This window comes from Miniopterus schreibersii, assembly GCF_964146895.1.
Source record: "Miniopterus schreibersii genome assembly, chromosome: 4".
Taxonomy (NCBI): domain Eukaryota; kingdom Metazoa; phylum Chordata; class Mammalia; order Chiroptera; family Miniopteridae; genus Miniopterus; species Miniopterus schreibersii.
In genome coordinates, this window is record NC_138105.1 from 11,012,619 (window position 1) to 11,030,515 (window position 17,897).

The following is a 17,897-nucleotide window of genomic DNA, read 5'->3' on the forward strand; positions in this document are numbered from 1 at the left end:
TGCACTTGAGGCTGAGCTAGACTTAGTCCTGGAGGGATAGGTTCCTGGGTCCTGCTGTATTTTGGCTTGGCTGTAGGACAAGGCACGTTGTGAGGAGATAAGGCTTATTGTTCGGGGCAGAGGCTGGTGTCTTTGTGGCCATGCTGTAGTGCCAGCAACTCAGACCCTGCCTCTCCTCTTGCTTCCAGATGCCACGTCTGTGGCTAGATTATTGTCAGTTCTTGGTGGACCAGGGCCGTATCACTCACACCCGCCGCACTTTCGACCGGGCCCTCCGGGCTCTGCCCATCACACAGCACTCTCGTATTTGGCCTCTTTACCTGCGTTTCCTGCGCTCACACCCACTGCCTGAGACGGCCGTGCGGGGCTACCGGCGCTTCCTCAAGGTAAGCCCATGGAGGGGTGAGGTGGGGTCAGCCTCAGGCAGATGGGCCAGTTCCCCAGGTCAAGAGTTTCCCACTGGCTCACTGGGACACTAGTCCCATCCAGGATGTTACTTAACAGATAGGATATGGGGGAAAGGCTCCTTGAGACAGGCAGGCTTTTGTTTGTAGTTTATTTGTTTCTTCTTTAAATAGTTTGGGGCAGTGTGACTAAGACAGTTCCTGCCTGTAGGGAGCTTTTAGTCTAACTGGGTAGACAGATGCACATGAGCTGACTGTATTGTAAACCAGAGTAAACTGCAGTTGTGGGAGACGTACAGCTATGGAAATGTGGAACAGGCAGTGTGGAGAGTCAAGGTGCAAACAGTGGAGTTGTTTTATGGTTTTCTCAAACTTATAATTTCTGATAAACGTTGTGAAACCCTTAGTGCAATACCGTTTGGGGAGGGGCTTGTGATGAAATCAGGGCCTGCCCTGTACAGGTTGGACCATTGGTGTCTAAGCCAGATGAGTGAGGGCTGGATTGGACCAATGGTGCCTAGTCTGGAACAATCAGGACTAAGGCTAGACCAATGAGGCCCCGAGTAGATCAGTGGGACCAAGGATGGATCCATGGAGTCAGGCTGGGCCCATGGAGCTGAGACTGGATCAGCAGGACCCAGGCTGGACCACTGTGACCCAGACTAGATCAGTGGGACCAAGAATGGACCCGTGAGGCTGAATGGACCAGTGGGGCCCAGGCTGGACCAGCCAGGACTGAGGCTGGACCAGTGTGTTCCAGACTGGAACAATGGGATCAAGGATGGACCCATGGGGCTGAGGCTAGACCAGTAGGACCTAGCCTGGACGGGTGTGGCTGAGGCTGGCTCTTGGCCAGCACCGTGATAGTAGGCTAACAGGTGGCCCAGAGCCACTGAGTGGGAGGTAGGCACAACAGTGTAGTTCTGTGGCACCACTGACTGCTGACATGGTGCATCGGTGCTCAGCTAAGCCCTGAGAGCGCAGAGGAGTACATCGAGTACCTAAAGTCAAGTGACCGGCTGGATGAGGCTGCACAGCGCCTGGCCACCGTGGTGAATGACGAGCGCTTCGTATCCAAGGCTGGCAAATCCAACTACCAGGTGCACCTATGGGGAGACGGGGGCTGGGTGGGACGGCCTGCTCAGGGACCGAGACTGAGATTCCTTCTTGGACCCTGCAGCTGTGGCATGAGCTCTGTGACCTCATCTCCCAGAATCCGGACAAGGTGCAGTCGCTCAACGTGGACGCTATCATCCGAGGGGGCCTTACCCGCTTCACTGATCAGCTGGGCAAGCTCTGGTGCTCGCTGGCTGACTACTACATCCGCAGTGGCCACTTTGAGAAGGTGCGTGAGCACTGGGTACAGGGCAGGATCTCCCCCAAAACACGGTACTTAGGACACATGTGGACACGTGTGTGAGCAGGAAACACCTGCAGATGTGCCAGTGTGCACACATGTGCAGCTCGTGCACACATTTACCTTGCTGAAGGCCTGCTGGCAAGTGTACCCACCTTGGGGTCAGCTGGACCTGGGTTCTCCATGACTGTGTAGCCCTGGACCCTCTAAGCCTGGTGTCTTCATTTGAAACATTGAGAGTAACAGTCATACCCTCACCTGTGGGGAATCACATGCCGAGCAGGTGCCTGACTTGATGCTCACTCCCCACTCCCGAGGTGTTTGTGTTGTTAACCTAAAGATAAAAGGCCAAAGAGAGGCAACAAGCATTTATTTGAGATCCAAAAGAACAGCTATTTGGGAAGCACTAATTCAGGCAAAAATCCAAACAGTTTCCTGATTAGGAGCTAAGGCAAGGGGTACTTATGAGAAAAGGAACAACTAAGTAGAAGGGAGGAATATCTGTAGGGACAAACAAGCTAACATAGTGATGCTAATTCTAAAGAAGGTTTTTAATTTTCAATCTGGTGGTCATATCTGCTCTCTTCTCTTTACAAACTGTTTAGGAAACAATTTGCTTTGGGTCCAATCCACAGGTTATTTTGCCCCGTTTTAACCTTCCAAAGGTTTGAGGAGTAAGATGTGCATGGCAGTCCCTCTGGAATGGCAGCTCCAACTCCATTTTAAAATAGCTCCATTTATATTATTTTTGACATTTTCTTCCTTTTGATTGAAGTCTTTCCTTGAAAGCATCATTGATCAATTACTGGAAAGCAATACCGATCAGTTATTAAAAGCACCATTGGTCCTTCATTGCTGGAAAGGCTCATTTTCATTATGTCACGCCATTGTCATTCCCTCATCACTAGGAAGGCTCATTGCTGGTATGTCATACCCCACATAGGACATTTTTTTTGAGCAACAAGAGTGTCTAAACAGAGGAAAACTTTACCATCATGTTCCTGTAGGGGCAAACATCTTTTGTAGTTTGTTGTGGTTTTTTTTAATCCTCACCTGAGGATATTTTCTTCCACTGATTTTCAGAGAGTGGAAGGGGGGAGAGAGAGAGAGACATCGATGTGAGAAAGACACATTGATTGGTTGCCTCCCACACACTCCCGGACCAGGGCCAGGGATTGAGCCTGCAGCCGAGGTACGTGCCCTTGGCTGGAATAGAACCCAGAGCCCTTCAGTCTGAGGGCTGACACTCTAACCACTGATCCAAACCAGCTAGGGCCTTTTGTAGTTTCTTAAGGCTTCTCATATGAAGTCTCACAAACCTTAGTGATCATTTCAGAATGTTGAGCAACCGTTATCAGAGTGGTGTTTTTAAAACATTGAGCTGTGCAAAACAAAGTTTATAACAGCAAAAATGTCTATAATAAATAAAATGTTAAGTTCAAATTGAGGAATAGATCTGAACCAGGAGGAATACTTGAGGGAAATCAGCTAAGGTACTAGAAAACCGTGAAGTGTCAGTAGGTACTGTATTTAATCATTTGACTTGTGCCCAGATTTTATCTAGTTCCATCTCTGTTTTACCAGAGGTGTTTTATCCAAGTATAACAAGAAGTATTAACAGAGCAAACCTCATCTTGCCCAGCTAGGATATGGTCAAGCACAATTTTATTGTCTAGTATAATTCATGCAGGGGAATTGTAAAGAGTTTTCCTGGTTGGCTATTGCTTTGGGGGTAGCTCCAGCAATTTTCTCTAAGATTTGTGATAAGTTTCTAATCATGTATTCATTAATTACAGTACCTGCCCAAGGAGAAATATTCTTTTAAATCGGATACCTTCATTGGGGTTGACGACACCAGACTTTAAACATCCTTGACTGTGTGTGCAACCAGATGCACAATTTGGCCTGTGAAGTAGGTTTAAAGATGATGCCCAATGCTGAATTATCTTTCCAGGTAGAAATTAAGGGAAAAGGAGAAACAATATTATAGTGAGTGCTTGGCCTTGCACTCACTATATTTGTGACATACTAAAGGAACTAGAAAGGAACTAAAGTAAGGAAAAAAGAAAAAATGAAGGTGTAGATTATACTAAGAGTTTATAAATTTTGGAGGGATCAGGTAGGAAAGAAAAGAAATGTTTCAATTCTGCTTACGAAGGTATAATTTACTAAATTGTAGGTCGTAGATACTTTAGGAGAAAAAAAATTACATCTGGAAAACAAAGATTAAAAAAAACTAATATTTCATATAAAAATACATAAAAATTATAATCATCCTCATCAGTTCATTAAGTACCATGCTATTAATTCCTATTGATCTTTATCTTTTTGTCAGCAGTTTTATAAATAGAACTAAGCAGTTTTTCTTAGTGTTCTGCAAATCTTCACCCAGTTTAATGGTATAATCTGAAAGTTTATCAGAAACCTGTATTTTAGAGTGTCAGAGTTCTCTCCATGAATCTACTTGAAAATGAAGCATGTTGGTAGGAACATTTATAAAAGCATTAGACTAAAATAACAACTGTTTGTAAATGACAAAAGACTTAAAAATGGCATGGTTGCCCGGCCGGGCGTGGCTCAGCGGTGGAGCGTCGACCTAGGATCCAGGCGATCGGGGTTCGATTCCTGGTCAGGGCACATGCCCCGGTTGTGGGCTCAATCAGTGACTCTCTCATCATTGATGTTTCTATCTCTCTCCCTCTCCTTTCCTCTCTCTGAAATCAATAAAGATATATTTTAAATAAATAAATAAAAGTGGCATGGTTAAGGTTCCGCTGAGTGTTCACACACACACACAAATGATACAGTTGACTTACTCATTGCAGTTTTAACTTGTCCACATATAAAATGCTTTTCTCAAGATCCCTTTTCTTTGTCTTTTTTAAAAATATGTTTTTATTGATTTCAGAAAGGAAGGGAGAGAGAAATAGAAACATCAATGATGAGAGAGTCATTGATTGGCTGCCTCCTGCACGCCACCTACTGAGGATGGAGCCCACAGCTGGGCATGTGGCCTGACCGGGAATTGAACCTCCGTCTCCTGGGTCATAGGTCAGTGCTCAACCACTGAGCACCCTGGCGAAGCAAGTTTTTTTAAAATATATTTTTATTGACTTCAGAGAAAGGAAGGGAGAGAGAGATTAAACATCAGTGATGACAGAGAATCATTGAACAGCTACCTCCTGCACACCCCCTACTGGGGATGGGGCCCTCAACCTGGGCATGTAACCTGGCCAGGAATCGAACAGTGACCTCCTGGTTCATGGGTCGAGCTCAACCACTGAGCCACGCTGGCTGGGCAAGATCCCTTTTCCATAAACCTTCTGTAATTTCCACAGACTTTCTGCAACTTCCATACACCTTTCAGCTTTTATCCCATTTTTATTATTTTTATTTGAAACAAAATAGGACAAAATTTCTTTCTTTTTCTTCCTTTACCAAATAAAGAAAAATAAAAACAAAAAGACCCCATGTCCTTTATGTCTTTCCTTATCCAAAAAACATCTATTTTCCTTTCCCTCAACAAAAGTGCATCTTCTTTTTTCATACTTTCTTTTACTGAAATCATATATCCTACTTCCCATAAACAGTTGTTTTTCTTTCATCTTTATTTTTTAAATAGTTTTGTAAAACACAAACCCCACAAACCTTAGTTCTTTTACTAATCAATTTTAGCAAAGGAACTTATGTAGTAGTCTGTATTTTTTTTTTTTTAAAGATATCTTTATTGATTTCAGAGAGAGGAAGGAAGAGGGAGAGAGAGAAGCATCAATGATGAGAGAGTCACCAACTGACTGCCTCCTGCACACCCCCCACTGGGGATCGAGCCCACAACCCGGGCATGTGCCCTGCCTGGGAATTGAACCGCAATCTCCTGGATCATAGGTCAATGCTCAACCGCTGAGCCGCGCCAGGCCTGGCAGTAGTCTGTATTTTTAAAAAGCCTCTTTATATTCTTTTCCTTCAGTCTCTGAGGGCAATGTTTTGGTTAGCTCCTGGGTATTTACAATTCAGACACATGGTAAGATTTACAGCTTTAAGAGATGGAAAGACAGCTTCAAGACAGAAAGAATGGAAGTTTTCTAACATCTTAAGACTTGTCAGATTTTTGGGATTTTACATAATTTCTAGAATATTTATGTTAATAACATCTACACAAATATAATCAAAAGTTTAGCATCATTTATTTGACAGTGCTTCCCATGTAACTTAAAGTACCAAATAAGCCTAATTGGTTTAATATTTCTTCTTTTATTTTATTTTATTGATTTTTAAAGAGGGAGGAAGGTGGAGAGAGAGAGAGAGAGAAACATCAGTCCCCTACCTCTTGCATACACCCTGACTAGGGATTGAACTCGAAACCTAGGTACGGGCCCTGACCAGAATCGAACCCTTGACCTTCCGGTGCATGGGACAACATCACAACCAACTGAGCCACACTGGCCATGGCAATATTTCTCTTTTATAAGGATATATATATATATATGTACACACACACACACATATATATATAGATAAATAGATAAATGTTCCAAGGGCCCTTTTTTGGGAAATCTCAGGTTATTTTCAGATCAAGAAAAGGATTCTATTTAATTTTTAAAGTTTATTACCGTTTTTATTTTTAGGTGTGGGAATAACTTTTTTTTTTTTTAATTGAATTTATTGAGATGACATTGGTTCACAAAACCATACAGGCCTCAAGTGTACATAACTCAATAAAACATCATCTGCCCGGCTGGGCATGGCTCAGCGGTTGAGCATCGACCTAGGATCCAGGAGATCGATTCCCGGTCAGGGCACATGCCCAGCAGGGGGCATGCAGGAGGTAGCCGGGCAATGACTCTCTTATCATTGATGTTTCTATCTCTCTCTCCCTCTCCCTTCCTGTCTCTGAAATCAATAAAGACATATTTAAAAATAAATAAACATCTGTACACTGCATTGTGCGCCCATCACTTCAAGCAGTCTCTTTTTGTCTGTCCCCTATTCCCCGCCCCTTCCCTCCCCTTTGCTCACCTCCACTAGACCCCACCCTCATTCCCTCTGGCTATCACCACACTGTTGTCTGTGTGTTACATATATATGTTTTTGGCTAATCCCTTCACCTTCTTTCATCCAGACAGACAGACAGACACACACACACACACAGACACACACACACACACACAGACACACACAGACACACACACACACACACACACACCTCCCCCCACCCCCCCACCCCGCCTTGCTGTTTCATGTATCCATGCCTCTGTTTCTGTTTTGTTCATCGGTTTATTTTGTTCATTAAATTCCACATCATATCAAAAGTTCTTAAATACAATAATAAATTAAATAAATAAATACAATAATAAATAAAAGAAATAAAAATAAACATACAATCAGGTAATTGTGTGAGGATACTTAGTTATCCATTTAATCATGGTGACAAAGACATCACAGGCAGATACAGGAAGTTAAGTAGTTGTAAGCAAAATTTAGTTCTCTTAATATTAAAAAGACTTTGTTTACTTAAACAGTTAAAGATCTGATGATAAAGAGCACAGAAAATCATTTTAATAAAACAAAATCTTTGTTTTTCCTTTATAATCTCTTATTAAGAGCACATCAATAGTACAGGAAATTTTCTTTTAGTAGATGGAAGAACATTAAGTTTTATTTTTATATAAGTACACTGTTGAAATTAAAACTTATAATAAATTCATTTAATCTTATCCAGCTCTCATTCCCTCTTACATCTATTTATTTTATTTGTTCTTTGTAATTATGTTTAGAAAATCCATAAAAACTTTGAGATGTTAGACCAAGACAGTCATCATTCTAAGTTGTTTTTGCTGATAAATTTGTAATAAGTCTAGGTAGAATAAAAGTATTATATTTAATGTTAACTCTAAAGACATGTCTGTTTCAACAAACCAAACTCAAATCAGCTTTAATATCAAATTCTTTTTTAGAACCTGAAAAACATTTTGGTTAGTTTCTGTTATATTTTTTAATTTATATAAGTGCTTAATTCCTTTTAAGTCAGTTGAACAGGGCTCTTTATAAACCAATTTTATTAATCCTCTAGATGTATACATACAATATGTAGACAGACACAAACAGACCTGATAGTTTCAGTTTTTTTAATTCAGCCATAAGACAGGTACAAAAGGGAAAACCCCACTAATTTATAACAGTTGGAATAAATTATTTGTTCAGATAAGTAAAGCTTTTACTATTATTAGAGAAGAAATTTAAGGTTTGTATTTGTCCTTGAGAAATAATTTTTAGTGAGGCTGAGGGGCAGGTGCTTATTGTAAGGGAACCTTTTCAGCCAATTGTGTTTTTAAAAGGCTTTTTGCTCCCAGTTTTTTTTCATTTGGTTTGTTTAGTCTCAAGCTGTTGTGGGCTCTGTTCACATTTCTGATTATTGGGAGGAGGGCCTGGGGGGCAGGTGGCTGAAGAGGCTTAAAACAATCATTATTAGACTTTTAATTCTGCTAAATTTCTGACCATAGAGTTATTAAACATTTTGAAATACCTTGTTAGGTATTGTTATTGTGACAGACACACAATAAGACATTTTAAAGCATCTGCTCAGATGACTCAGGAATCCTTTAGAGCTTTTTTTTCTTTTTCTTTAAGTCATTTTGTCTTTTTTTTATTTATTAATTTTTTATTTCAACCATTTCCTGACCACCCCCCTTCCCTTTGGCAACCATCAGCTTGTTCTTTATATCTGTGGGTCTGTATCTGTTTTGTTTATTTATGTGTTTTGTTTTTTTTAGATCCCACACATAAGTGAGATCATATGGTATTTATCTTTCTCTGTCTAGCTTATTTCATATAGCATAATACCCTCTTGGTACATCCGTGTTGTCACAAATGTCAATATTTCATTCTCTTTTATTGCTGAATAATATTCAACTGTATATATGCACCACATCTTCATCTATTCATCTATTGATTAACACCTAGGTTGCTTCCATATCTTGGCTATCGTAAATACTACTACAATGAATATATAGGTGCATATATTTTTTCAAATTTGTGTTTTTGTTTTCTTTAGATAAATACTGGGATGCGGTCATAAGGTGTTCTATTTTTAATTTTTTGTGGAACCTCCATACTGTGTTCCATATTGGCTGTACCGATTTACAATCCCCCAGGAGTGTGTGAGGGTTCCCTTTTCTCCACATCCTCACCAGTACCTGTTATTTATTGACTTTTTGATGATAGTCATTCTGACAAGAGTGAGGTGATACCTCATTGTGGTTTTGATTTGCATTTCCCTGAGGTGATACCTCATTGTGGTTTTGATTTGCATTTCCCTGATGATTAGTGATGTTGAGCATTTTTTCACCTCTGTTGGGCATCTGTGTCCTCTTTGAAGAAATGTCTATTCACGTTCTCTGCACATTTTTAAAAATTTGTTTGTTTATTTTTTATCCTCACCCAAGGATATGTTTATTGATTTTTTTGGAGACAGAGGAAGAGAGAAAGAGAGAAACATTGACCAATTGCCTCTCACACAGCCTCCAACTGGGGATCTAACCCACAACCTAGGTATGTGCCCTGACTGGGAATCGAACCCATAACCTTTTGGTGTATGGGATGATGCTCCAACCAACTGAGCCACCCAGCTAAGCCCTCTGCACATTTTTTTAAAAAAAATATGTTTTTATTGATTTCAGAGAGAGGAAGGGAGAGTGAGAGAGAGAGAAACATCAATGATGAGAGTCATTATCTGCTGCCTCCTGCACGCCCTCTACTGGGGATCAAGCCTGCAACCTGGGCATGTGCCCTGATCCAGAATTGAACTGGGATCTCCTGGATCATGGGTGGATGCTCAACTGCTGAGCCATCCTGGCTGGGCCCTCTGCACATTTAACTGGATTGTTTGGGTTTTGGTGTTAAGTTGTATGAATTTCTTTAAAAAAATTTTTTATTTTTAAAAATATATCTTTATTGATTTCAGAGAGAGGAAAGGAGAGGGAGAGAGAGAGATAGAAACACCAATGATGAGGGAGTCATTGATTGAGTCCGCAACTCAGGCATGTGCCCTGACCAGGAATCGAACCCCGATCACCTGGATCCTAGGTCGACTCTCAACAGCTGAGCCACGCCCGGCCGGGCTGAATTTCTTATATATATTGGATATTAGTACGTTATTGGATGTATCATTTGCAAATATCTTCTCCCATTCAGTATGCTGTCTTTTTGTGTTGTTGATGGTTCCCTTTGCTGTGCAGAAAACTTTATAGTTTTATGTAGTCCCATTTATTTTTGTTCTTGCTCTTGCTTGAGGAGACATACGCAAAAATATATTGTTAAGACTGATGTCAAATAGTTCACTGCCAGTGTTTTTTTCTAGGAGTTTTATGGTCTCGCATCTTACATTGACGGGTTTATTCCATTTTGAGTTTATATATATATTTGTATTTGGTGTGAGAAAGTGGTCCAGTTTCACTTTTTTGCATGTGTCTGTCCATTTTCCCCAGCACTGGTTATTGAAGGGATTTGTCTCAAGGTTGTTGATTTCCTTTTTTTAAAATGTGTCTTCTGATTTTTAGAAAAAGAGTAAGGTAGAGGGAGAGAGAGAAACATCAATGTGAGAGAGAAACATTGAGCTATTAGCTCCCACATCCACCCCTACCTGGGATCCCGCAACCTAGTCATGTGCCCTGACTGGGAATCAAACCCGTGAACTGAGTCACACCAGCCAGGGCTTGATTTCCTCTTTGATCCATTTGTTGTTTAGTAGCATGTTGTTTAGTTTCCACATGTTTGTGTGCTTTCCAATGTTCTTCCTGTAGTTGATTTCTAATGTCTTGAAATTGTGGTTGGAAAAGACACTTGATGTGATTTCAATATTTTTTAAGTTATTGAGGCTCATTTTGTGGCTTAATGTGTAACTTATTTCACTTTACCCATTGTATATCCTTGCCTTTTTCCCCATAAATTAATCTATCATCTAAGTGAGGATTTCCTTCTGGGCTGTTTTATTTCAGTGATCTATATATCTGCTTTTATATCAGTCCCATACTGTTTTGATTACTGTAGCTTTGTTGCAAATCAGGGAGCGTGATACCTCCCATATTGTTCTTTTTAAGGTTTCTTTGGCTATTTAGGGTCTTTTGTAGTTCTGTATAAATTTTAGGATTAGTTCTAGTTCTTAGAAGAATGCCATTGGTATTTTAAAAGGCATTGCTTTGAATCTGTATATTGTTTTAGGTAGTAAAGATTAACAATATTAATCCTTCCAATTCATGAGCATGGTATATCCTTCTATTTAGTTGTGTCTTCAGTTTCTTTCTTCAGGTTCCTATAATTTTCAGAGTACAGGTTTTACCTGTTTGTTAAATTTATTCCTAGGTATTTTATTCCTTTTGGTGCAATTACAACTGGGATTGTTTTCTTAATTTCTCCTTGTGATCACTCGTTATTGGTATATAGAAACAGCAGATATTAATTTTGCATCCTGCAACTTTTCTGAATTTATTAGTTGTAATAGTTTCTTTTTTAAATATATCTTTATTGATTTCAGAGAGAGGAAGAGAGAGAGAGAGAGAAACATCAATGATGAGAGTCATCGATCGGCTGCCTCCTGCACACCCCCTGCTGGGGATCAAGCCCACAACCTGGGCATGTGCCCTGACTGGGAATCGAACTGCGATCTCCTGGATCCTAGGCTGACGCTCAACCTCTGAACCACACCTGGCCGGGCAGTTGTAATAGTTTTTTGATGGAGTCTTTTCTAAATATAGTATCTTATCAACTGCAAACACTGAGAGTTTTACTTCTTTCCTATTTTGATGCCTTTTCTTTTTTTTCCCTTTTTTCTTCTTTTGTCTGATTGCTGTGGCTAACACTTCCAATAGTGTTGAATAGAAGGATGATAGTGGGCATCCTTGTCTTTTTCCTGATTCCTGACCTTAGAGGAAAAGCTTTAAGCTTTTCACCATTGAGTAATGATATTAGCTGTGGATTTGTCATAAATGGCCTTTATTATGTTGAGATATGTATCTTTTATACCCACTTATTGAGAGTTTTTATCATAAAGGGATGTTGAATTTTGTCAAATGTTTTTTCTGTGTTTATTGAGATGATCATGCGATATTTATCCTTTATTTTGTTAATGTGATGTATCACGTTGATTGATTTACAGGTGTTGAACCATCCTTGCATCCCTTGGATAAATCCTAAGTCATGGTGTATAATCCTTTATTGTATTGTTGAATCTGATTTGCTAATATTTTGTTGAGAATTTTTGCATCTGTGTTCATCAAGGTTATTGGCCTGTAATTTTCTTTTGTTGTAATATTTTTGTCTGGTTTTTGGTATCAGAGCAATGCTGGCTTTGTAAAGTGAGTTTGCAAGAATTAATATCTATCTTTCTCGAACTATTTAAAAAAATTAAAGAGGAAGGAACTCTTTCTGCTTCTTGGACTTGGATGTCTGTTTCCTTCCCAGGTTAGGAAAGTTTTCACCCATTATTCAAACAAAGGTTCTGTTCCTTTCTCACTTTCTTCTGGGATCATTATAATGCAAATGTTTGGGCAATTGATGTTATTCCAGAGGTTCCTTAAACTGTCCTCATTTTTTAAAAATTTTTTCTTTTTGCTGTTCTGATTGGTTTATTTCCACTTGCCTGTCTTCCAGGTCCTGATCTATTTTTCCGTATTCGCTAATCTGCTGTTGATTCCTTCTAGTGTATTTTGCATTTAAATTATCGTATTCTTCAGTTCTACTTGGTTCTTTATTATACTTTCTCTTTGTTGAAGTTCTTTCTGAATTTCTTTATTTCACTCTTAAGTTTGGTGAGCATCCTCATGACAGTTTCTTTGAATTCTTTGTTAGGCAAATTATCTCCATTTCATTAGGGTTTTTTTCTGGGGATTTTTTTTTTGGTTCTTTCGTTTGAAAGATATTCTATCATCTCATTGCTTGACTTTCTATGTTTGTTTATATTAACTAGATTTAATAGCTCTCTTCCCCAGTCTTTAAAATGTAGCCTTATGTAGAAGCAACCTCTAGGCTGTGTGTGCTGGGTGTTTTTTACAAGCCACTTGAAGGTGAGCAGGTGCCTATGGTGTCCAGGGTGCTGGCCTGCTGGGCTAGAGCAGCTTCAGGCAGGGAGGCTGGGTGTGTGTGGTGATGCCTGGTTAATCCTGCTTACTCCCTTTGTTCAGAGCCATAATGGGCTCTGGGCAGTGTGGCTGGGAATGTGCTGCAGTGAACTTGGAAGTAGGCCAAAGCACCTGGATAGAGCTCCTGCCCACCCGATTAGATGGAGGGGGACATAAACAATGACACTCATCAGCACCTCTGATTCTAGAGAGTTCCTGCAGATCCCAAAGAATTGTGGTTTCCAGCCTTCTCTATTTGGTCTCTTTCTCTTGTTTGTTGTTCAGAAGCTGTTCAGTCAGCCCTCAGTTGTCTCTCAGGAATAATTGCTCTATATATAAGTATATATTTCAGTGTGCTTGTGGGAGAAGGTGAGTTCATTGTCTTCCTATGCCGCTGCCATTTTGGACACTTTTTTGTCCTCTAGGAGCTTCTGTTATCAATTAAAGAATGTATTCTGTTGTCCCCAAGAGGTTTGGAATCTTCTCTTTTAGGGGGAGATGGTTGAGGTAGAGTTACAATAAAGGTTTTCCTGAATGGCTATTAGAATTTTAAATTGTTTTGGCTGATTTGGCCTATTTTATTGACAGGCACAAGGGAAGGGACCAAAATGTTTGCACATATAATTAGCTAGAGTTTTCAACGAAGGTACTTTTTGAGGACTTTTGGAAGGTGAAGATCCAATGATAAAGACAAATTCTTCTAAAAGTTGTCATGGCTGGACATAAAGACAAGTGATGTTAATTGAAAGCCCCAGGTAGTTTGTTTAAATAGATGCCAGTCTGGTGAGATCTGCAAACTCAGCAGCCTGGACAGCGGATTTATAGGGTTCATGTGTCTTTCCCTCTAAAATCTTTCTTATGACAATAAACAGAGAAAAGGAATGGAAACAAATGAGTGCGCAACAAAATGAGTATTCACCAATTAGGGAAGGGTCCCTGCAGGCTGCTCACCCCCAGGTGCTTCTTACAAGTGTCAGGGCCATGAAAAGTCCCTCCGGAGGAGAAAAAGATTCTCATGTGGTAGCAGGCTCCAAGTTGCATCTCTCATGTAGTGGCAGATTCCTGCTGACATCAGGACAGTTGTCCCTGAGGCAGAAATCCTTCCAGGTCTCAAAGTCACTTACCTCAACCAAAAGGAAGGATATTCACACCAAAGGGTTTCATGGTTGGGGAGGCAACTATCCATGGAAGTAGTATGAGCAAAAGAGGCTCCGTAGGTACCATACCCGGTTCCAGGCAATGCCAGTCCATGGAAGTAAGGCCACTTTAGATCCCACTTCTGACACCAGATGTATTAACCTAAGAATAAAAGGCAACATGAGAAGCAACAAGCATGTTTGAGATCCAAAAGAATGCCTATTCAGTAAGCACCGATTCAGGCAGAAGCCCAAACTGTTCTGATTAGGAGACAAATGCAAATGATATTTATGGGAAAAGGTCAGATAAGCTAATATAGTGGTGCTATACTAAAAAATGTTTCTATTTACTTTTTGTAAGAGAACATTTATTTGGTAAATCACAGAGGTAGAAAAAATAATTCCTAGAAGAAAAGGGGTTAGGAAGCAAGTTATAGAGACAAAAAGGAAGGGCCCTTGGAGTTTGGGAGTGAGGAAGCTAATTGTAAAGTGCCTGGGGGGAGGAGAGAGGGAGGAGAAAGGGAAAGGCATTGGCTTTTTAAATTTTCAGACTGGTAGTAATCACATCTGCTTTCTTGTTATTTTTGCAAAGAGTTTATTTGGTATATAATTAATTGTGCTCTAGGCCCAGTCCAAAGGTTATTTTGCCCAGTTTTAACATTCCAAAGGTTTGAGGAGTAAGATGTGCTAGGCAGTACCTCTGGGATGGCAGCTGCATCTCTATTTTAAAGTAGCTCCATTTATTTATTTATTTTTTACAGTGTCCATCTTATTTTGCTGTCTGTCATCCTTGGGGAGAGGAGTATAGGGCTCTGAGAAGTCACCAGAGCAGCTGCTTGGGTTTTTGGAGCTTTGGGGAAAGTGGGAGAAGATGGAAATTGGGATGATTGGAGAGAGTGGGTGATGAAGTGCTAGGGAATGGGGGAGCTTTGCAGGCTGAAGAGAGGCTGCTGTGTCCCACTCAATGGAGATACCAGCCAGTCTTGAGGCATGACCAGGTGTCCATTTACAATGACTATATATGCTGCCACTTCTAGTAGAACGCACTGGCCAAGGCTAGCGGCAAGAGATAAGCCAGCAGCCAGGTGGAGGCAGAGGAGCAGGACCAGCCAGGGGCAGAGGCAGAGAGATGGGGCCTGAGCTCAGGGAGCCAGGGTGACTGGGAGAATCTGAGCTGGAGAAGGGTGGGTCAGGTGGGCATAACGGGTTCTTAGTAGCAACAGTTGAGCCCTCTGTGGCTGAGCTGAGTTTAGGGTCCCTGCATTGTGGGCCTGGGTGCAAGGTTCTTGACACATGTCTTCCTTGAACCTCAGAGTGACTGCATGAGGAGCTGTCACTCTCAGTTTACTGAGGAGGAGCCAAGGTCCCCAGGTCACTCTATCAGGGGAGGGGAGGGCTCCATCCTGGCTCTGCTGAACATCACTGCCCATATCCTGATGGAGCTGAGCAGGCCCAGGGCAAGGCCCTGCGGGGTCCCAACTTGGGACTGGTGCCAAGGGCAGTGCTGCTAGATTCCCTGTGTCCATTTGGCAGGGAACACATGCCTCTTCCCTGCCAGCACTTCATCCCTCCCCATACCCATCCACAGGCTCGGGATGTGTACGAGGAGGCCATCCGGACCGTGATGACTGTGCGGGACTTCACCCAGGTGTTTGACAGCTATGCCCAGTTTGAGGAGAGCATGATTGCAGCTAAGATGGAGACCACCTCAGAGCTGGGGCGGGAAGAAGAGGGTGAGATGCCAGGGCAGTTCTGGGCTGGTAGGGAGAGTGCACTGGGGTAGTGTGCAGGTGTTAGGGAAGTCACAAGGGGCTGGGGCAGTGGAGAGGTGTGTCTTGGGGTCAGTCAGGCCAGCAGGAAGGGAGGCTGGGTGGGCAGTGCAGGAGTCTGTTGGGGAGGAGGCCTGACTGAGGATACATTTCAGGATTGGGCTAGACACAGGCTGGGTGGAGAGGGAGGGCTGGGTGGATGGCAGAGGGTGGCAAGGAAGGAGGGCTAGGGGAAATGTTGGGGGCTAGGAGTGAGTCTGGGGTCCGGGTGGCCCTGACCAGCTCAGGGAAGGAGTGCAGGGTGGATAGTGGGATGAGTCTGGCAGGTCAGAGCACTTGGTCAAGGGCTGGAGGGGGAGAGGGCTGACAAGTAGAAGTGGCTGTGTATTGAGGCCCTCAACCCCACTCCCCTCGCCCTCCCCATGGGTTCCAGATGACGTGGACTTGGAACTACGCCTGGCTCGCTTTGAGCAGCTGATCAGCCGGCGGCCCCTGCTCCTTAACAGCGTCTTGCTGCGCCAGAACCCGCACCATGTACATGAATGGCACAAACGTGTGGCCCTGCACCAGGGTCGCCCCCGGGAGGTGCGTGACGGCCCTGCCTCCTCAAAGCCCCACCCCACCCTCACCTGCCATGGCCCCAGTTGTCTAGCCTGACCCCTGCCCCTCCTCCACAGATCATCAACACATACACAGAGGCCGTGCAGACAGTGGACCCCTTCAAGGCTACAGGCAAGCCCCACACGTTGTGGGTTGCATTTGCCAAATTTTATGAGGACAACGGGCAGCTGGATGATGTGAGTCCATAGCCATTCTTGTTCAGAGAACCCAGGGGCAGGCGGGTGGGCAGGGTTTCAGCCTGGCCTCTCCCATCTCAACAGGCCCGCATCATCCTGGAGAAGGCCACCAAGGTGAGCTTCAAGCAGGTGGATGACCTGGCAAGTGTGTGGTGTGAGTGTGGTGAACTGGAGCTTCGGCACGAGAATTATGACCAGGCCTTGCGGCTGCTGCGGGTAAACACCACTGGGGTTTTGGAGAGGGGAGTATGTGGCTGTGTGACCCAGTCTGGGACCCAATTTCCCAACTTCCGCCTCCTCTGGTATGTCTCTGCAGAAGGCAACAGCACTGCCTGCCCGCAGGGCTGAATATTTCGACGGCTCAGAGCCCGTGCAGAACCGAGTATACAAATCACTGAAGGTGTGGTCCATGCTTGCCGACCTGGAGGAGAGCCTTGGCACCTTTCAGGTGAGCTGCCAGGACCCAACGCGTTGTGGGAGAGTGGCAGGGCCGCCAACTCAGCCCCAGGATGTGCTCTGACCTGCCTCTGCCCCCGCCCCCGCAGTCTACCAAAGCCGTGTATGACCGTATTCTGGACCTGCGCATTGCTACCCCCCAGATCGTCATCAACTATGCCATGTTCCTAGAGGAGCACAAGTACTTCGAGGAGAGCTTTAAGGTGAGGAGAGGCAATCAGGAGATCCTAGACAAGTGTCCCTTACCCTAGTGCTCTGGGCACTATATTAGTCTGCTCAGTCTACTGTAACAAAGTACCATGGGCTCACACAACAGCAATTGATTATCTCACAGTTCTGGAGGCTAAAAGTTTGAGATCAAGGTGTTAGCAGGGTTGGTTCTCTTTGGCCTGTAGATGACCATCTTTTTTCTTGTCCTTGCCTGTTCATCTTTGTGCATGTTTCTGGTGTCTCTCCAGATTTCCTTCTCTTACAAGGTCACCATCAGATTAGATTAGGGTCTACCCTAGTGACCTCATTTTAACTTACTTTTGTAAATGCCTTATCTTTAACGTATTCTTATCACATTTGAAGACTCCGGAGTTAGGGCTTCGACATGAATTTCAGGGGACACAGTTCAGCCCATCCCAGGCGCCAAGTCCAGCCTCTGTGTGTATGAGGTGGAGGGAGGATGTTGGTGTGGATTTGTGTGGGCTGTCCCTGTCCTGCTCCTCAGGCAACGGGTCATAGGTATGTGGGGTGTTTTACGTGTGCATGTGTATATGTGGATACTGCATATACATGGACAGGGAGGTCGTATACATACGCGTGTGCTGCCCCTCAGCTGGGGCTCCAGTGTCTTCAATGCTGAGGATCCATTCCACTCTC

At 43.0% G+C, this 17,897-nt stretch overlaps 1 protein-coding gene across 1 annotated transcript in view; it reads left to right on the plus strand.

Annotated features, from left to right (window-relative positions):
- The window catches only part of XAB2 (XPA binding protein 2), a 30,446-nt gene that overhangs the window by 10,481 nt on the left and 2,068 nt on the right, over window positions 1–17,897 (plus strand). The window contains exons 4-12 of the mRNA XM_081134679.1: window positions 189–386; window positions 1,370–1,504; window positions 1,585–1,749; window positions 15,597–15,741; window positions 16,211–16,362; window positions 16,455–16,574; window positions 16,659–16,790; window positions 16,891–17,022; window positions 17,120–17,233. Coding sequence (XP_080990805.1) covers window positions 189–386; window positions 1,370–1,504; window positions 1,585–1,749; window positions 15,597–15,741; window positions 16,211–16,362; window positions 16,455–16,574; window positions 16,659–16,790; window positions 16,891–17,022; window positions 17,120–17,233 — 1,293 coding nt within the window. The remainder of the gene's footprint in view (window positions 1–188; window positions 387–1,369; window positions 1,505–1,584; window positions 1,750–15,596; window positions 15,742–16,210; window positions 16,363–16,454; window positions 16,575–16,658; window positions 16,791–16,890; window positions 17,023–17,119; window positions 17,234–17,897) is intronic.